This window comes from Lissotriton vulgaris, chromosome 3_1, assembly GCF_964263255.1.
Source record: "Lissotriton vulgaris chromosome 3_1, aLisVul1.2, whole genome shotgun sequence".
NCBI classification, from domain to species: Eukaryota; Metazoa; Chordata; class Amphibia; order Caudata; family Salamandridae; genus Lissotriton; species Lissotriton vulgaris.
Window position 1 is genome coordinate 349,370,473 of NC_141689.1, and position 21,495 is coordinate 349,391,967.

General features: G+C 45.4%; 1 protein-coding gene across 1 annotated transcript in view; it reads left to right on the forward strand.

Annotated features, from left to right (window-relative positions):
• The window catches only part of OSMR (oncostatin M receptor), a 410,044-nt gene that overhangs the window by 272,519 nt on the left and 116,030 nt on the right, over positions 1-21,495 (forward strand). Inside the window, exon 12 of the mRNA XM_086960555.1 lies at positions 19,917-20,145. Within this exon, the coding sequence (XP_086816681.1) occupies positions 19,917-20,145 (229 nt within the window). The remainder of the gene's footprint in view (positions 1-19,916; positions 20,146-21,495) is intronic.

Sequence of the window (21,495 nt, forward strand, 5' to 3'; positions counted from 1 at the left end):
ATTTGAGTAAATGTTAGAACTGGGGGTCTCTAGTTGGCAGAGGTAGGTACCACTGTCCAAATAGGGACCCTTGCTTCTAGTCAGGGCAAGGAGGAAACACTCTGAGATAACCCCTGCTCACCTTCCAGGGAGCTTGGCACGAACCACTGCTCACCTTCCAGGTAGCTTGGCACGAGCAGTCAAGGCTAATCAGAAGTCAATGTGTAAAGTATTTGTACCAACACTCACAGTAACACAGTGAAAACACCACAAACTGACTCCACAACAGTTTAGAAAAATAAAGGTATTTAATCTAAGCTACACAAGACCAAAACGACAAAAATCCAACCTACACAGTTCAAGAATATGGTTTCAAAAAGAGTTCTTAAGGTTGCAATAAAAGTTCTTTAGGTTGCGATAAAATAATCCACAGTTGCGTGAAAAGTTCACAGTTGTGTCACGTTTCAGACACAGTACCTTTAGTTGCGACAAAGTTCCAAAAGCAGAAGCTGGTGCGGTGGAAAACAAGCAATGCGTTGCTCCTGAGACTCTGGGGAGGCGATGCGACAGCCTCACTGCAGCAGCAGGCGTGTTGCGACGAATCCGTATGAAGTTTGTTCTCAAAAAGGCACGATGCGACGATCTTTGGAGTTGCGACGATCTCCGGGGCGACGATGCGCGGGCCAGCGGTGATCTTCCCTCTCGCAGCTCCTCGATGCGATGGCTTTGGCGATGACTCACAGAGCGACATGATGTGGTCGACAAGCAGGCGGTGCAGCGATCTCACCCAGCGACTACAGGCTCTGCGGCGACACTCGCAGCGATGTTAGGCTTACCGCACCGATCGGGTGCGTCCCGCAAACGAAGGATGCGACGGCTCTGACAGTAGGCAATAGGCGCTGCAACGATCAGGACCTTCGTAGCGGCAGGAACTTCCTCGCACTGTTGGGGATGCGCTCCGCAGCGAGCGATGAGATAACTTTTCTGTAACAAAGTCTCTCAAATCTTGGTTTCCAGCTTCCCAGCACAGGTACAACTTCCAGAGGCACCACACATGGGCCACACACTCCAGGAAGGACAGAACTCTCTCAGTAGAGCTCAGGGGAAGCTGGGGGTGAAGTCCATTTGTTCCTGGGACTTCAGAACAGGGAGCCAGCTCTTCTCAGGCCCTTGGAGAATCCTTCAAGCAAGGGGACACAGTACAGCAAAGTCCTTCCCCTCTCCTTGGCAGAAAAGCAACAGCAGGGCAATTCAGCAGAGCAACAGCTGGACAATCTTCCTTCTTCAGGTTCAGCTTTCTCCGTGGCAGAGGTTCCTTCTTGATTCCAGGATGATCTAATTTTCTGTTGTCAGGCGTCCTGTACTTATACCCCTAAAAGTCTTTGTTCTCTTTGTGCAAGTGGGCCCTGAGCCCGGCCTGAACCAGTTCTGGGTGTTCCTTGAGCACTTTGTTTTCCTGGCTTCTCCTTTCCTTTCAGAGTGAGGGGCAGGATCGTCAGCCGCCCAGCAGGAGGTGGAGCCAGCATTGTGCAAGGCAGGCACAGCCCTATTCAGGCCCAGGGGCTATCTCCTCCCACCACTAAAGTTGCAAATGCAGTCATTCAGCCTAGGGCTGACTCAGCCAGCCTCCTGGGAAAACCCCAGCCCCTGTCACTCTCAAACCAGACAGTCAATACACAAACAGGCCAAGGCACACAGAAGGGTCAGACAAGAGAACAGCAACTTTCTAAAAGTGCTATTCTCAAACACAGGATTTAAAAACAACCTTTCCTAAAAGATCTGTTATTAAATTCTGAGTTCAGGGATACTAGACGTTTATGTCCTATCTTGTTCCTATGGGAAGAAATGCTGGTAGCCACTGTAGCCAGCATCCCCCATGTTAGCCCATGGAGCAAGATAGCCTTACAATAGTGAAAAACGAAAATGGCTGTAATTCACTACCAGAGCATATCACCTGCACCAGTACATGCTCTACCTTTCACGTACACTGCACCCTGCCCAGGGGGGTACCTTGGGCCTTCCATAGGGGTGACCAATGTGCACAAAAAGGGAAGGGTTAGGCAGGTCAGTGGGGACACTGACCAGGAGGACGTGGCAGTTCAGACTGCACACAGGCACTGCGGTGGCAGGCCGGAGACACCATTTTAGGGCTACTCATGTGGGTGGCACAATCAGTGCTGCAGGCCCACTAGTAGCATTTGTCATCAACAGCCCTGGCACACCCAGTGCACTTTACTAGGGACTTGATGGGGATACAAATATGCCAATCATGTACATCCAATCACAATAACAATTTACACTGAGAGCATATGCACTTTAGCACTGATCAGCAGTGGTAGAGTGCTCAGAGTCCTATTGCCAACAGCCACGGGTCAGGAAAAATAAGGGAGGAAGAAGCAAAAAGTTTGGGGATGACCCTGCAAGAAGGGCCAGTTCCAACAGTAAACTGACCAAAAATTAGTCACAGGTATCTTATGATGTTAATAATATTTTTTTAAGCAGTGATGAGACAGCCCGATCCATTCTCACCTCCTAAATATATTTTCATGACGTGGATTGTTTATCTAAAAATACTCCAGTTAATGGACCTCAGGTAATGTCAAAAGAACATTGTTTTTGCCTCTACCCAAACCCCCATCTGCAGATGGTAACCCTTAAAGGATGTGAAATCGATCAAGTGCAATAAAGTTACATTGCTATATAGTGCATCTGATTGCCTTTGGAATGGTGCGGTTCCTACCGGTTCTGCCACTGTGTACACAATATTGAGGAGATTCATAATGTATTGTAGCCTGGAAAATAAGATCTTTGAAAACATAAATTAAACTTTTCAGCGTATCTTGTCTTTTCCTAATTTCATGCCAGGTTCCATATATTTTTAATTCACAAAATCCTGGCTTTAGAAATAATCAATTTTCTCACATAGGATTTACAATTATGTTTGGAACAAACAAATTACTTTCATGACATTTACAGACGATTGTAGTAAATCTGTAACTTTACTTTAGGATTCCAATATGTAAACTGTGCACAGAGAATTTTTTTTGTCTGATGAAACAATCTAGATGCAAACATCTGAGAGCCAAATGTGAGTCTGCATATTGAACAGTTTCTCCACAGAGACTATAGCTAGTATGTGCAGGTGTTGCTTTTACACATAGGGTACGTGCCCTCCTTATTCCTGCCAGTACATGGGAAACATCACCGTCAACCTGGAGTAATATGCAGTTCCCAATCTTTACCAGCTGTTTCAGTTTATTCTAGGATGGGCAAAACCATTCGTAGCTGTGCCAACAACCTGCACCACTTATGAAAAGAATGAAAGGCTATGGGCAGGAGAATAATATGAGCACAGAAAGGAAAAAGCCTTCAAGATGCCATCTAACTCTTTAGCAGAAGTCAGTCAATCAATCCTACCAAAGGATGCAGAGTTTATTTACTTTTCCACAAATTTCGGCAGTTGCTCTATCACCTCTTTTCCTTGGATTTTATTAAAATATATATTTTAAAAAATCTACTTCTTTCCAGGATTTTTGATGAATATGGGAACCCTGCAATAGTGCGGCAACTCTTCTTTTATTAGAGAAATAAAGGTGGACTATTTTATTTCTCAAGGAACACATCCTGTTTCTAGGGATAGGTTTACACATTTGGGCATATTAGGTTGATCTATATCAGCACATTATTTCACTGCAAAGGCCGATATCCCATCTTGTATTAGCAAGGTCTGTTTTGGTGCATTCAAAGGAATGTTATTTTCACTCCCTGAACCACTTTGAAAGTGAAGAAACTCATCTCTATCTCCATTATGTCATCTTTTGTGCCCTAAGGTTACCTTAACTCACTACCCTGCACAGTCTTGTTATCGATGAAGTCATTTCAGATGTTGCAGTGATGTCATCAATTATAGCATTGAACATGTCATGTGTGATGTAATATGTGGGGTACTTAGCAGTGCATGGGGAGGTCGCGAGGTATAGTTATCTTAAAGCATGAGTTATAGTTCTCCTTAAAAAAGTCTTTGGAAATGAATGAGGATTTTGTGTTTTGGGCCCCCCCTTTTCTCGACTCCCACTCGACAGATCAACCCGAAACTTTGCATGCACAAACTAGGGGGAAAAGATCAGTTTTTGGAGAGTTTCATGAAGATTAATGAAATGGCACCAACATTATTAGCAAAACAAAAAAGACATTTCCTATGGAAACGCAAACCTAACTATAACAGCCCTGTGGTGGCCGCTGGGTAATATGTATATAGGAATAGCACCTGTGTAGTTATGGTTAGTTCAGACTATCTATTTTTCTATTGAAAAGGCATTTCTTGATTTGCTAATCAGTTTGGCTCTGTTCAAGATATCAACTCAAACCTTTCTGAAAAGAAAACATTCACTTCGGGTTCTTCATGCTTCATGGCACATTTCATGCAGATTTATCACGCTGTGGCAAAACAAGGGAGGCCCAAAAGGGACATTTCCTATTTTAACTCACTAAAATCCTTTGCTTGTCGATACACAGAAAATAGCTGAAAGGAATGATCTTTACTCAAGGACGTGCCTTTTCGTAGTTTGGTGCAAATTACTTCAGTAGTTTTCAAGAAATTAGTGTCCAAAAATGCCTGTTCTGAGTATGAAGATGATACATTTTAAAAATATCCATACAGTGAACCTGGTTTCATGATCCTCCATGAATCCTACCATTAAAAAATACTCAAATCTCCCACCATCCAGGTCGGTTCTGGAAACCAAAAGCTGGGACCATGGGACTGAAGCCCTCTGATTGGCTGTCCAAAACATCAGGAAAATGTAACAGTCCCCATTACAGGAGACAGGGGCATGGTCAATACATCCTTAAAAACGAAATAAATGAAAATTTAAATAGGAGACAGAGTGAGTACACCTTGACTCCCCCACCCCCCAAGTCATGAATAAAAAAATGTAAAAATTCTGATTTTGCCATAGAGTTCATAGATCCCTTGGCTGGGTTTGCGGCCTCCTGCACTGCCCCAAAATCCATGCATTCTGGCTGGGGCTGCAAACCCAGCACAAGCTTCTTGAGTTATGGACCACAAACCCACGACAATTTTATTTATTTAGTTATTTATTTATTTTAAGGTTTTATAGAGCGCGAACTTGACCCATGAGGGTATCAGAGCGCTTTACATATTCAAAGGGTAGTATAGAGCGCAGTAAATCACAGGACCTGTACATCATAGAGCTTACAGAATTGCGGGGTCATAAGGTAGGCAGGAGATTCCAACAAATACTGCACATTTGGGAAAGGAGAAACTATACATCGGGGTATTTTACAGAGACACGAGTCATACAATAGGCAGGAAATCACACGAGTACTGTACTGGGTCGAAGGATGAGGCAATAGTCTCTTAGGTAGCTGAGGAGCAGGTTTAGCCAAGGAATTTACCCATGAGGAAGGATTTTGCCTCTTTTTTTAAGCGTGCAAGGGAGGGGATTGTTCTGATGTCCGGAGGGTGGGAGTTCCATAATCTTAGTGCAGAACCGGCGAAGGCTCGATTGTAGGTTTTTGTTTTCCTAAAGCGTGCAGGCCAGAGGAGGAGGGTGTTAGCCAATCATGAGTTTCTGCTTCCTCCAGATATCACAAGCTTCTGTGCAAGATACGCAAGGGAGTTACATTGTAAGGCCTTGTGCGTATTGCATACCAGTTTGAGGTGGATCCTAGCCTCGATGGGAAGCCAGTTCAAAGCTTTCAAGTGAGGAGTGATGTGATCGAATTTTCTCGAGCTTGTAAGTAGTCTGGCGGCTGCATTGAGGCAGGCTTTTAAGGGAGCCAGCGAGAACTTAGGTAAGCCGGAGAGGGTGGAGCAACCATATTCCAGTCGAAAAATAACTAATGATTGGACTGCTAGTTTTAGGTCAGGAGCGTCGAGAAAGGGTTTCAATTTCCATAGGTCGTTCAAGTGGAATCTGGCAGATTTGGCCATTGCGTTGACATGGTCTCGCATGTTCAAGTTGTGGTCCAAGATAATTCCCAGAGATTTGGCTGAATCCACAATGGTTGGAGAACAGTTTAAGGCAGTGATGGCTTTAATCCATGTCTGGATCTCAGGGTTGTTCTTGGGCGGGGAGATTAAAAGGAACTCAGTTTTCTTAGCATTGAGTTTAAGTTGGTTTGAGGAGAGCCATCTGACTGTCAGCTCCAGGGTCTCATTCAAGGTGAGGATCTCCGCAAGGGAAGAGATTTTTTATGTAGATCTGTGGCCCATTTACAGGTCAGCAAATCTGAAACCTGAATGGCAGACACTAGGGAGTGGGTCTTCGAATCCCATGGCAGAATCTTCAAAACTGAAAAATGTAACTAAAATAAAAAAGTGGGCGCGTGCTGTGTTTGACTGTAGAGGGTGTTGGATGCCCACATTGGGGTGAGCACAATGTCTATGTTTAATAGTGATGTTGACATTAAAAATAGGAAAAAGTTATCTCCATCTGCAGCAGGAGTAGACTGTAGGTGGAGGTATTGATGTAGGAGGTCAATGTGCAGGACCTGCACCCAACCCACAGAGACACTCCTGACGCCCCATCGCGGGCCGTTCATTGGCCAAGGATACACCTATTAAATGGCAGGACTGTTCAAAAGACTGTGGCTAATCATCGACGGCTTTTCCGCACTGATGAAGGCAGAAGCCAGAAATGCGTCTGCGGATGTGAAAAAAGCCCCCTAATGCCCCGAGTGTGCACCGAAGTTGCCGTGTGTTTGTTGATCTTTTAAGCGGTTCCACCTCCGCTTTTCGGTTGCACCCGCCGTGAGTTCGGCTGGCCCTTGGTGGAATGGTGTTTTTTCTATTAATTTGGGCTGCCAGAAACGCCGCTAACAGATACTGTCGATCGAGTGAGGTCGTTGCTTAGACCAAGCAGGAGTGTCTCTCTAATGCGTGGGGCACTCACAGGTGTGGAGCGGCAGGCGAGGGGACACAGGGTCACAGCAGATGAAGCTGTCATTTAATCTCAACGATGGGTGCGCCATGAACATTGCGATTGGCAAGAAACAACGGAAATGAAGACGCCCCATCGCGGGCCGTTCATTGTCCAAGGATACACCTATTAAATGGCAGGACTGTTCAAAAGACTGTGGCTAATCATCGACGGCTTTTCCGCACTGATGAAGGCAGAAGCCAGAAACACGTCTGCGGATATGAAAAAAGCCCCCTAATGCCCCGAGTGTGCACCGAAGTTGCCGTGTGTTTGTTGATCTTTTAAGCGGTTCCACCTCCGCTTTTCGGTTGCACCCGCCGTGAGTTCAGCTGGCCCTGGGTGGAATGGTGTTTTTTCTATTAATTTGGGCTGCCAGAAACGCTGCTAACAGATACTGTCGATCGAGTGAGGTCGTTGCTTAGACCAAGCAGGAGTGTCTCTCTAATGCGTGGGGCACTCACAGGTGTGGAGCGGCAGGCGAGGGGACACAGGGTCACAGCAGATGCAGCTGTCATTTAATCTCAACGATGGGTGCGCCATGAACATTGCGATTGGCAAGAAACAACGGAAATGAAGACGCCCCATCGCGGGCCGTTCATTGTCCAAGGATACACCTATTAAATGGCAGGACTGTTCAAAAGACTGTGGCTAATCATCGACGGCTTTTCCGCACTGATGAAGGCAGAAGCCAGAAACGCGTCTGCGGATATGAAAAAAGCCCCCTAATGCCCCGAGTGTGCACCGAAGTTGCCGTGTGTTTGTTGATCTTTTAAGCGGTTCCACCTCCGCTTTTCGGTTGCACCCGCCGTGAGTTCAGCTGGCCCTGGGTGGAATGGTGTTTTTTCTATTAATTTGGGCTGCCAGAAACGCGGCTAATAGATACTGTCGACCGAGTGAGGTCGTTGCTTAGACCAAGCAGGAGTGTCTCTCTAATGCGTGGGGCACTCACAGGTGTGCAGCGTCAGGCGAGGGGACAGAGGGTCACAGCAGATGCATCTGTCATTTAATCTCAACGATGGGTACGCCATGAACATTGCGATTGGCAAGAAACAACGGAAATGAAGACGCCCCATCGCGGGCCGTTCATTGGCCAAGGATACACCTATTAAATGGCAGGACCGTTCAAAAGACTGTGGCTAATCATCAACAGCTTTTCTGCACTGATGAAGGAAGAAGCCAGAAACGCGTCTGCGGATATGAAAAAAGACCCCTAATGCCCCGAGTGTGCACCGAAGTTGCTATGGGTTTGTTGATAGATATATATATAAATATATATATATATATATATACATATATATATAGTTTAAAGTATATATATATATATATATATATATATATATATATATATATATATATATATATAATGTAACAATTATTAAAAGTATATCTTTACAATATATTTTTTGTAATTTTTTTAATGTACTACTGTAAAAAGCACATTACATATATATGTATATACATTTTTTGTTACAAAATACAAACATTTTTAAAAATTTAAGTTCAAAACATTAAATAAATTACCAAAACAGACATTTCCTCCAAAAACCTGAAAAATGTATAAAGAAATACAAATATAAACAAATAATATAACATTTAAATTAGAAACAAATATTATTGATAAATATTTCTACCAATATTAGGAAAGGTATTGGAGTCTGGGAATAATAGATATACTATTCCCACTCCAGTTCATGCAACAGAATGAGAAAGTGTAGGATTTTGGAAGTGTTTAATTTGTTATTCCCACTCCAAACATTGCAACAATAGAGAAAGTGTTGGATTTCGTAGGGGTAATATTTACTGTTCCCACTCCAATCTGTGCAACAGTAGGGAAGGCATTGGACTTCGGTGGGTAATATTTACTACTCCCACTCCAGTCTGTGCAACAGTAGGGAAAGGGTTGGATGTCGAAGGGGTAAGTTTACTATTCCTTCTCCAGTGAGTACAACAGTAGGGTATGCTTTGGACTTCGAAGGGATAATATTTACTATTCCCACTCCAGTCTGTTTCCAGTAGGGAAAGTGCTGGACTTTGCAGAGGTTAGATGTACTATTTCCACTCCAAGCTATACGAAGTGCAATATTAGGAAAAATCTTGGACTTTGGAAGGGTAAGATTTACTATTCCCACTCTAGTCTTTGCAAAAGTAGAGAAAGCGTTGGACTTTAGAGGGGTTTGTTTAAGAAACATTCTTTATGATGATGTGATACTCTGAGGTAATTTAGAATGTGGTACTCTGGCAGTTGTTGAAGCCAGGAGCTGCTGGAGGTTGGCGTTCATAGAGACTGAATAAAAGGACCTTAATTTACACATGTGTGGTGTGAGTTACTACTTATTTTTGTGTTGGAAGACGGAAAAGAATGGCGTTTTGGTAATCTTAGCAAAACTTATGATCCCAGTTATTAGTTTTGCTAATGGTAGTCCTACTTAGCAAAACTAATGATCCACATTATTTCAATCAACATTAGTTAGTGTTCATTATATATTCTTATGTTTCATATATATTGCATATTGCCGAGTTATGTTACATTTGTGATTCTATTTCTTCCCTTCATATACTTCCTCTTCATGTTTATGTATATCGTATTTAAAATGTATTCATATTGTTGTGTTTCTTTAATAGGGGAAAGATGTTTAAGAAACATTCTTTTATGATGATGTAACACTCTGAGGTAATTTAGAATGTGGTGCTCTGGCAGTTGTTGAAGCCTGGAGCTGCTGGAGGTTGCTTAGAGACGGAATAAAAGGAACTTAATTTACATGTGTGTGGTGTAAGTTACTACAGTTACATTTACTATTCCCACTCCAGCCTTTGCAACAGTAGGAAAAGCAATGAACTTCAGAGGGGTAAAATATACAATTCCCATTCCAGTCTAAGCAACATTATGTACACAACTTAACTTCATACACATTACATATTTCAATAACCCTATTATTGTAGAAAAAATATAAACTCCTAATATAAACATTATTACTTAACATTATATATGTATATACATAAGACAATTTAAAACAATTGCATAATTTACAAAATTCCTAAACAATGTAATAATTGATCCTCAATTAAAAAATAATTGTTATTTAAGTATTACTTAATTAATTTGCTACCCATACAAACCTTGCAACCCCAACCTCAAAATATAAAAATAAAAAAATAAGTAATAACACCATTTATATAATTAACAATCACATAATTAACAATTAATAATCAATTGTTGGTTAACTTCTCATCCAACACCCCTACAAACGCAGCAGCCCACAGATAAAATATACCTAAAATATATGATTATTACACTGTATACATAATTAAGAGAGAGGTTGCCTGAGCATATCCTACAGGACTAGCAAGAAGAAATTGATCCCTGCTTCGAAACGGTGGCATTGCATTGCTTGGTGTAATAGCAAGTTGATCTCTTGAGGACAGCAAAGTCAAAAAGCTCCCAATAAATCAAGTGCTTCTATATCAGAAGAAACGTAAAAATTATTATTTTATCTTCATTTAACCCAGGTTTTTTTTCTCCATATTTCATGTTTTTTTAATTTGCTTTTCCCGTAAAGGTAAGAACCCTTAAAACTTTACAAGTCTTTAAACGCAACAAAAAATTACTCTTTTTGGAATCAACTTTAACAGTATAAAAAAGATTAAAATGTATGTTTGGTTTGTTTATGAGTCTGAGTGAGAGAGAGTGAACAGAATTGCTGGATGTGGGGAAAGTGAGTTAGTCAAGCAGTGAGTGAGAGAGTGACTGAGAGGGTGTGCAAAAGACTGTGCGCAGCAGGGGTTGAGCACAGGGCCCGGCCTTTGCCAATATCCTGCATCCAATATTCGCTTGCAGCCCACGCTACAAATCCTAATCCCACGGCAGGCAGCCAAACTCTACTTTGACTGTGGGGGTTTGAACAACTCTTTGCTCATGGCCAACCCTTGCGGTGCATGACCTGTGGCAATATGTGGGGGCTAGCTGTCAGTCCATGCACCCTACGCTCCCGTATAACATTCAATACAGCACATTCCTGCACTCTTCCTTTCATTTAGCACAAAACAAAAAGATGGCTAACTGCGTTGCATCAAACATTGATAAATATGGGCCTTCATCTTTATTACTTTTAAAATGCACACAATAGATAGTGATACACAGCCAGGGTACCAATGTGTTATATATTTTCACACAACAAACATCAAGTCACTCAATATATTGTGTGCATTAAAGTTAATATTCCCTCTCTCTTTTCCCGTTTGCCACCATTTTGATTCCCACTTTTGAAATAAATGATGGTGGAATGTCCTTGGCAGAAACAGCCCTTCTCCTGGCGGCCTGGGGATTGAACAAGTCGGCTTTCGTAAAAGGGGATACGCACGAGAAGTAGCTTTAGGCATCTAGAAGTCCAGATGCCAGCAGTATTAAAAATGTATTTAACACCATCAATGCTAGAGGTATTTTCCCAAGGTGCTGCATTCCCCTTTTTCCCATTGTTCATGACGAGCTCAGCTCGTCATGAGCACACGAGCAGTGTACTGCATGACGAGCCAGCTCGTCATGAGCATGGAAGGGGATTAAACATAACATTTGAATAGCTTTTCCAAGTGTTGTATTTCTAATGGATAGCAGGCTAAATCATGCAATCCGTTTTGCAGATAAGACTTTCTGCAAGATAGATTTTTTGTTTGGTTTGTCTACATTTTCTTTGAGGTGTCAATGGGAGACCATTAGGGCTTTCAGCAAGACATGCAAAGAGTGATCTCATCTAGACTGCTAAGTGGCTTGTTTATTTATTGAAAAGCTTTGAAAATTAGGGACCACTCTCTTACCCTCTGTGCCCTCATGGGACCTGCAATTAGTGTCATCTGCTCCCAGAGAATCCCTTTTGAACCTTTAGAAACTGTTCCTTTGTCATTTCTAACATACAGGGCCTAATTGCAATGTCGGTCGGAAAGGCACTGAATGGCATTCGGAATTTCATAACCCATGTCGAAACCGATGCTTCCGACTGACTCTGAAACATTCCGACCGACCAATTATGATAGAAGTTAACCGTTTGGTCTTTTCAACTCGATAACTGACTGGAATTTGGAGACTCTGAGTAAGTCGGAGCCGAATTGTGAAGGTCTATGGACCGCATTTGCGACTGATGTATTACAATGTCGGTATCAGACAGCCTTTCCGAATCAGCCCATTGGATTGGTGGTTTGGTACCCTGTAGCCTAATTCCCCATCCCTTCATTGTTTTTCTGATTGAGTTGTGTTAAGACCCCCATGCAGAATTCCATCCAAAGGTTACCTTGGAACTTTATGTGGGGCAGGACATTGTACTACTAATATATTAACTTGATCGCAGTAATCCTGAAGTGATTGCTGTGCATGCACTAGATGTTCATATGGAACTATCAATCTATATTCAAACCATGAGATTCTTTAGGTCATGTTATGTATTATTTGTTATTTATGAAACTTCCAAATGCAAGAAACCATCGATATTTACTCTAAGCAGATAGTAAGGAAAGCTGTTTCAGAGTCCTGTGTAGTCTCTCACATCCATTAACATCTTAAATACAAGCAAGATCCACTAGAGGGGTTGCAACCTCCTTGGCAGAACCTAGGGGTGTTTGTTTCGATTGATTGATGCTTTATTTCGATATGCACATATCATAAAAGCAATACAAAAGATAAAAACAGCATGTCGAAAAAAGTAAGACTGTACATTTAGTAAAAGGATAAAACGCATTAGATCAGCATAAATTAGATAAAAAGAGAATTAAATTGATATGGACAGTCTTCTAGTTCTAATCAACCAAGCCCATTTTAAAAACTTAGCAACAGCACAAACAATGGGAGGGGCTGTGTTAGTTAAGAGAATCCGGAGTGCAACGGAGTGCTGACGAGTACCCAGTTCTCTGCAGATGGGACCGAGCCAACGTGATCTGGGGCGACCGTAGTCCGGGCATTCAAAAAGAAAATGAGGCACCGTCTCTGGCTTGTCTTGACAAAGAGCACAGAAGCATGATGTAAGTTGGGATTTATTCCACCTCGAGCAGAAGTCGGCCAAGGGTAGGGTTCCTAACCGAAATTTAATGTACAAGGACCTATCCATAGCCACTGATATAATGTCCATGTACGGCTCATACATGACAGCGTCTTTTAACAGCAGAAAAGCTGCGGTGGTTTTGCAGTGCTGCTGGCTTCTCAAGCGCTTCATACAGACCCACTCCCAGAAAAGTTTTTTTAAAATCTCCTTCGAGTGGCTATGCCAGCATGAGTCCAGGCCTAGGTCCCCTAAAAGTTGTTTTATATCCTTCAGCCATTTGATGCTACGCCAACCGTCAGAATGCATCACCTCTGCCAGACCATTGGCATAGGATTTTAGCTCCGAGACCCTCCACAGACGTGCCCAAAGCAAAAGGGGTCGAAGCCGAGCCTGGTCCCTTATGGCTTTGCAGCCAGTGTCCATGAGCACTGGGATGGTCGGGCTACTCGATGGAATGGCAAGGAGATCCTTGATGAATTTATTTTCAGCCTTGCTTAGTGAGTCGACTTTGCCCGAGCCCCACAGTTCCGCTCCATAGAGTGACGCAGGGACCGCACGTGCTTTGTATATCTCAAGTAGAGGGGCAACACAATGTTTTGAAGAGTTGTTAAACTCCTTAAGAATAGCGCCCCCCACCCTTTTGTGGGCCAATGTCATTTTGTCAATGTGGGCGGTCCAGCTCATCACATCGTTCAGCCGGATTCCCAGATAATCAAATTCTGCCACTCTTTCTAGGGGTATGGAATTCAGGGAGGGAGGGCGACCAAGTTTGCGAGGTGGATGTATAACTAGGTACTTGGTCTTGTCTACGTTGATAACTAGGCCCTTAGTGGTACAAAAGTCCTGAAAGCGGTTCAGCAGTGTCTGAAGACCTTGGGGGGTTTTAGAGATGAGGAGGGTGTCGTCGGCGAACAGCAAGGTTGGAATTTTTACTCCTCCCAGGGTGGGAGCGTCTGCTGGTTCGCCCAATAAGTGATCTACCACCCCGTTAATGTAGAGGGAGAATAGGGTAGGGGCCAAAACGCAACCCTGCCTTACTCCCCTCTCGACCCTGATCTTGTCGGTCTTTTCCCCATTCAACCCCCATCTGACCTGAGCATAGGTGTTGGTGTGCAGGTTGATAAGGAGGTTTAATATGTACGGGGGCATCCCTAAACCGTAAAGGACCCTCCAGAGTTCCTCCCTAGGTACCAGGTCAAAGGCAGTCTTGAGGTCAATAAAGGCCAAATAAAGACTGCCTTTGCCCAGCACCACCACCTTCCAGTATACTAACAAGAGCCTAAAGACCTGTTCGATGGTTCCTGTACCTGAACGGAACCCGGCTTGCATATCGGACAGGATGTGATTATCGTCCACCCATTGGGAGATCCTCCCCAAGATGGCTTTCCCTGCCAATTTCTGGCTTGAGTCTATTAGGCTTATAGGCCTATAGTTCCCGGGTAAATCCCGACTGCCCTTTTTATAGATGGGGACCACCTCCGCACCTCTCCAGGAGTCTGGCACAGGGCCTCCCCCAATGATTGCGTTGAGGAGTGCGGTAATTAGTACCCCCCATTCTTCCGGATAGGCACGGAGGATATCGCCTGGTAAGCCATCCGGACCAGCTGCTTTCAATGGAACCAGGGTTTTGATCTGCTTTGTTACATCCAAAACAGAAAAAAGTTCCAGGTCACGAGCTAGGGTAAAGGGTGGGAGGTTAAAAGTGTCGTTAAGTGGGCCTTCAACAGCAGAGTAAAGTTTTTGGAAGTGAGAGAACCAAGTCTGGGCGTTGATGGTACAGGTCCTCCGGGTATCCTCAGGACGGTTCCTTTTGCCCACCAAGTCCCAAAAACCTTTGGCATCTTTCCCACGACTGGCAGCCAGGAGGTCCTGCCAGAAATTATCCTCCCACTCCCTCCTTGCATTTTTTTGGCAGAGTGCATAGTATCTTCTTGCCTCCCTAGCCTTGGACGGTAGTTTGGACTTGACTGCCTCAATAAGAAGTGACTTCGCCTCCCTACACTTCTGATTGTACCAGCCCTGTCCCGATCGTGAACCTGGTTTCCTTCTGCTCGAATTAGCTGGGATTACAAAGAGGTCACTAATAGCCTTAGTTATGACACAGTACCTAGGTTCCACCTCCATCAGCCCTTCCTCTTGAGGGTCGAGATTGACTAGGGCTGAGGCAAGGAGCTGCCTAATGGCAGAAGTTTTCTCCTCTGAAAGTGCCAACTTCGCCCACTTTAGCCGTCGTCCACAGTTTGTAACCACTGACAGGTCCGGGGCGGGGTTGCTAGAGGATCTGCTCGCGATGATATTAAGACACCTGTAGGACAAGGTGAGGGACAGGAGATTGTGGTCACTCTCTACCGATGGTACAATCACCATGTCCTCCACCATGCTCCACAGGTGTATGTCAAGGAGAAAATAGTCGATCCGTGACATGTGCCCTGGCCTGTTGTAGGTGTGGGCCCCTGCTTTGTCGGACCTTGTCCTGCCATTAGCAGCCCTGAGACCAAACTCCATAGCTAGTGAGTTGATTTGGAGGGCCACTTCTGTCCACTTTTTAATAGGACTAAGCTCGAGGGGCGGAATCCCCCACCCACTATCATGTTCCTCTTGGTCTGTTAAGATTTCTAGATCTAGAGGCTCGAAAGTGCAGTTCAGGTCGCCCGCCAGCAGGGTACAGGACCTATGAGAAGATAAGCGGAGCTGAGCTTCCAGACAAGCTATTGCTGGGGATTCTCTACCCCCCTTTGTGCCTCGGGCGTAGATGTTAAAAATGTTTAAGATGACTCGGCCCTCGGAATTTCTCAGCAATATATTCAGGAGATCCGGGCAATTAGTGTCCCGCTCCACCACCCTGCAATTAAGATTTGAGGCCACCCAGATAAGTAGGCCACCCGAAGGGCGGCCCCTACCAGTTGCACTATGTACTGCCGGCAAAAAGTGGGTGGAATATCCCGCCTTGTGTAGGGGCACCCGACTCCAGGTTTCCTGGAACAGGCATATGGAGTATTGCTCCACAAGCTCGTTCCAGTCCGGCAGTGCTAGCTTCCTCTCGAGGCCCGCCACATTCCAGCTGAAAACCCTAATCGGGGGGTCCGTCACAGCCGTAATGCGACAATCCTCGACAGGGAGCGGTATGTCCAAAACACCCGCACCAGGGAGGCTAGCCAGCAAGTTAAAAGGTGCCCCGGTCTCCCCTTGCTCTTCTACAAACTCGGCTGTAGCCTGAATTTGCGATGAGGACGAGGGGCTATTTGTTTTAACGTAAGGTATTGGCTCAACAGCAGGGCTCATAGCCACAGGGACCTCCCCGGAAACATCCCAGAGTCAGCAACCCCAGGGTCCCCAGTTCGGTATCACTGGAGCCTGGAATAGCCGCTGAGGGAAAACTCCCGGGGGAGAGTGGCCGTGAACGGTCTTCTCCACAGGAAATTGGCCCCCAGAACTGCTGATGTGGGTGGGTTGCCCAAGGCGAATGGAGGAAGAGTTCGTAATGGACCGGGGGTAAAAGAATGTTAAGTCGACTACCTCGATACCCGTTCCGACCGTGGATTGTCCTTGGGAGCATATCAAATGGGCAACCCTAACATCTTGGAAATTTATCACCACGCAATCCCCTTCGAGAGATTTTTTCCCGTTTCCAATCCATCCCACCCTACGTACACCAAGAATAATACCATCCACTCCCGAAGGCAAGGGCCTGTAGGCTCTCAGCCAGTGGATGACCTTATTCTTAAGTGACTGATGGTTTTCCTGCTGGGTACTCCCGATAGGGGGGACTTTGGTAAGGATAACAACATACGGGTGGCACTCAGGGGGGAGGTTAACTGGGGGACACTTTCGTCTGGTATTCTGAGGAGAGCCTGAGGGAGGAAGGTTTGTAGGTGGGACAGGAATGGGTACAGCCTTAATGGTTGATGCTGTGCCACCAGTTGTAACAGGGGAAGCGGCCCCAGTTTGCGAAGTTGGGCCCGTTCCTCCCTTCTGATGTTGCCTTAGGCCTTGAGTAGGCGCCAGGGTTGTTACTACTGGGGGAGGAATAGCATGCACTTGGGCAGCATGGGTGGAGACATTCGGCCTTGTCTGCCTAGGGCCATCCTGAGGGGCAACCGAGACAGTATTCCCAAAGGCTGGTCGCTTGGGCGGCCGCGGCAGCTGCTGTCCTGAAGGGCGTGTCTCTGAAGCCTCTATCCTAGTGTTCTTATCTATCCTGTCTGTCTTATCCTCACTGAGCTTTGGCTGAAGTTTGAACAGGGTTTTGAGGGAAAAGAAATTATCCCTGGTTGCCTGTTCAAAGCAGTCAAGCCTATCCCCCAACCTCTTAACTTGGTCAGTAAGTGGTACCAAAAGAGACCTGACCAGCTTCTCGATCGACTCCAGAGAGGGACCCACATTGGCTAGGTCAGACGCTGGTGGGACCAGCAAGGAAGGTAGTACTGTGTCAGCTACAATTGGAGCGGTAATGGGAATCCCTGAGGCTACAGGTCCTACGGCGCCCGGGGAAGAAAGACCCCTCTGGGGCGGGCACCTGGCGTGCTTAATAAACGAGGGTGGACAGCCCTTTCGAATGTTGAATGCCCTTTTCCCCTTCCTTTTGTTGAGCCCCTGAATAGAACGAGTCTTAGGAGGAGGTTGTGGGTCGAGAGCAGGAGCATCAGGGCAGTGTTGGGACTGGTTGCCAGGTGGACATGCTATGGAAGACTCGGTGCAGGGCTCTATAAGCACGGCACAAGGGCTGGTGGAGTGATTACCAGTCTGCGAGCTTTCTGCCCCGTCTGTACCACCCTCTAGTGGTGCAATGAATGAATCCCCAGGTAAGTCCCCAGGCAAGCGTGCAAGGGAAGTAGAGTTTTGTGAGGACAACATTGTTGCTGGAGATGTGCTTTTGGTAGGTGGGAAGTCAAGTGAAAGGCGCCGTTCTGATATGGCGAGTTCATTGTCGATGACAGCCGCCACCCTGGTGAGGAACTTGTCCATAGAGCCAAACATAGTGCCCCCAGGGGTACTTTCACCGCCACCCCTCAAGGCCTTACCGGAACGTGTTGACATGCTGGGATCCGGCTCCACAGTGAGGCACCACGAACTGAGGCCTGTACGGTGGATGTAAGGGGGGGTGGCCCTGCCCTGCCGCCTCCTGCCCCGGACGGCCACAGACGGCCCGCCCTCTGCCCGGGCTCCGCCCGGCGTCGCCCGCGCGCGTCCCGCGAGGCGGGAGGAAGGGTTTCTTCTTGAACGCCTTCCCGGCGGAAGTCCCAGCTGACAGGCGTCCCCGTGGAGCAGGGGGCGCTGGGAAATGTAGTTCTCCTGCTCTGCCCCTTCTCGGCAGCCGCGGGTGTTGAGCGGCGGCGGGGGCGGCAGGGAAGCAAGCTGGCTGCAGTCCGAGGTCCGCACTCTCAGGGGTGAGTCACGCTACAACAGAGGTTTGTTTCAGAAAGTTTGCATGGAGGGCTCATCGGCTACGCCTCTAACGTATGTTTAGTGTTATAATTTGCAAGGGATTAATTCTGCTTTGACATCTTTTTGTGAAGCCGCTTTGTTTGCAGCGCAATCATTTTTGTTCATAATTACTTTGGGTTTTACATTTTCAAGACTTTGGGTACCATGTCCATACTGATTGTCCCAGTTATTACTAGCTGGAGCGTGTAACAATGAAGGCGGATGAAGAGGTAATTATTATTTACTGTAATTTTCATTACTATGAGTCTAAGTCTGCTTCGTCTCAGTTCTACAATCACTCCCTCCCTGTCTGTTTATGCTGTGGCCTGTGAATGTTACAGGAAGTGTAGGAGGGGCTGTTCAAACACAAGTGTGTGTAGTCAAAAAATAATTCTATATTGAGAGAGGTGACAAAAGAGATTTCCTTCTATGTTGATTATGTAAACACGCATATGGAGAGGAAGGGGACAGTTACAGACCTGCTTGGGGACCAAGATGTCTCATGTAGTTAGGACTTTAACAAAGAAGGTTTAGGCCCAGATTAACAGACATTTTGCTCTGGGACGCAGACCTGCGCCTTTTTTTAATTTACTCTTACTTTTTTAATTTTTTTGCTGAAAAGTTTCCTGATAGTAATACAAAGCTCTGCTTTGCGTTATTCTGCATCAAGGGAGCCTTTCGTGGTTGGTTCATGTGTGTTCCCATACAATGAGCCATTGTTTTGGATGCAAACCCCATCTACTAAAAATAGTAGACTGGTTTTGCACCAGAAAATAACGCCTCTTGAAAACAAGTGGTAAAAAGGAGAAATGCTTTTATTTGTCCTAACGTTTCCCACTTTAAATGTGTACTGCAATGTACAGCGCACATCCTAACTAGGAAAAGATTTAAAGTTTGTCTAGAGATAGTATTGTGCACCCTTCCAGTACAAAACCTAAGCAAGACTCATGCAGACACATTTCCCCTATGATCCAAAGATATGTGTGTGTCGATGGGCAGCATATTTCTGCAGTAGTGCTGAGGAGGGAGCAGGATAGTGCCATATTTTTGTAGCTATGATGCTTTCCTGTTCTCTCTCTATCGCGCCTTGCAGCCCAGCAACTTTCTTTGGGTGCTGTACTGTGCTGTGTGAAAGTGTTTGTAATCTGGGCCTTAGATTCAGAGTACTGTTTGAGTACTGGTTAATAAACATACTCTTGTGTATGAAAGAGCTGCACACCCCGACCCCCCCTTTCTCACGAACTCTTCAGTGTTCTTGCACCTTCTCTTGTAATGTAAATGTGTCTTGTTTACCTACAGATTCCACAATTATATACAGCCTTACACAGAGTGAAACATGTAAAGATGCTTTTTCCGTGTCCAGTCGGTGGTCTAATAAAAAAAGTAACACTGCTTTATAAAATGTTGGTATCTATTGCATAAGTGCCTGTTTTGCTTCCCTCTAAATAGTGAGAACATGCTGTGCCCAAGCAGTGTTTGGAAGTGGTGCACATGCTGATGTCTATATGTGTGCGATCTTTATATCTCTTCTTTATATTTTTCGCAGCCTTTGACAGATTCCGAAGCTAATGGAAATATTATTTTCTACAACATCATATGGGAAGCACTGGATGCCAATGTTCAACCTGAGAACAAACGGATCCCTCCCTCCCTGAATCGCACCCGGATATTTCTCGACACTCGGCCTTACCAGATACGAATAGTCGCTGTTAACGCCGCGAGCAGCTCCCCAGCCTCGGAGCTCAGAATCCCGGGAGTCCTGCAGCACCGGCAGGGTAAGTGGATGGCAGGGCCTGTCTTTGCTTAAATAGCACCTCAGCCAAAACCACATTTGGCGCCCCACCTAATCCACCCTCCGTAAGTTTCCTACCACAATACTGCCTTTCCTAAGTACAGTATATAATAGCCATCACTAAAACACAACTCAATGCTGCTGCTACTGTGCTATGGTCTTCTCTCCCAATGAGAAAAGCTTGCTCTACTGTGTGACACTGTTGTGTGCTGTACACGTCATGTTTGCCTAGCGCCAGGACACCCTTCTGAGGGTAACTGTGTAATTTCTACATTTTATTAATTCATTCATGGGTATAATACTAATTGATGCTGCTATGTGGAGGAGTGTGGCTCACTGGTTAGAAGCGGCAGACTCTGAAGCAGAGATCAGGCCCGGGACCAGGGTTCAATTTCCGACGCGGCAGGGTCTTGGGCTCAATGTCCGCGGACTCAATAATTCTCGTCTCGGCGCCTACTCTAATCATGGGTTCCATGCTGCAACTCTGGGCAATAGCTTGCTTAATCTCCACAACTGCCCCAACAACACTGGGATGCCTGGCTTCACCTTGGGGGTACCCAGGAGGGGCATCTCACAGGGAGAGCCAGGAAGGGTTCCACAGCGTTATACAGCGCCGGGACGCCCCGTTGCTGGGGCAGCTGTGCGCTTTACAAGTATACTACATTTACATTTACATAGCTGGGTCCACTAACTTTATCCTCCGTTCCCTAGCTGAGGATGTTATCGACTGAGCATAAGGGAGAAAAGCAGCCCTGTTGCTGGCTATTGAGAAATGGAGGGTGCCCACTGGGATGGGTGGCATTTTAATTCTGCCCATATGGTCTGGGATTATCCTTTAATTTCACAAAGAAATACTGAGTTCCCAGTATCACCTCAGACTGACGTGTTTCGGCTGCGCCCACGCCCGACGGTCCCTCTAGCTGCACGTTCCACCCAGAATAGATGGGACATGAAGCTGGGTGGGGGGTGATGGAGTGTTAGTGGGGTGGGTAGGGAGACACAATAGCCTCCACTCAGTCTTGCTCAATCTATTTTCCATGATACCGTAAGTCCCGTCCTAGAAAATCTGTGATGGGGCTTCTTGCATCAAGGAAACAGAGCGTGGCGCGCGGCACTGCTGAATAGATAGATAATTACGTTCTTTATTCAGTTAAATAAATAACCATAAAACATATAAACAGAGAAAAGCATATAAAACATATTCTATTCAATTCAATAATCTTTATTTGGATGCAAATATCCATAAAAGCACAATTCAATCACCACCAACAGAAAAACAATTCCTATTTAAAACCGCAGTGCATAAAGCTAGGTAAGAAATTGCTTCTGGTCA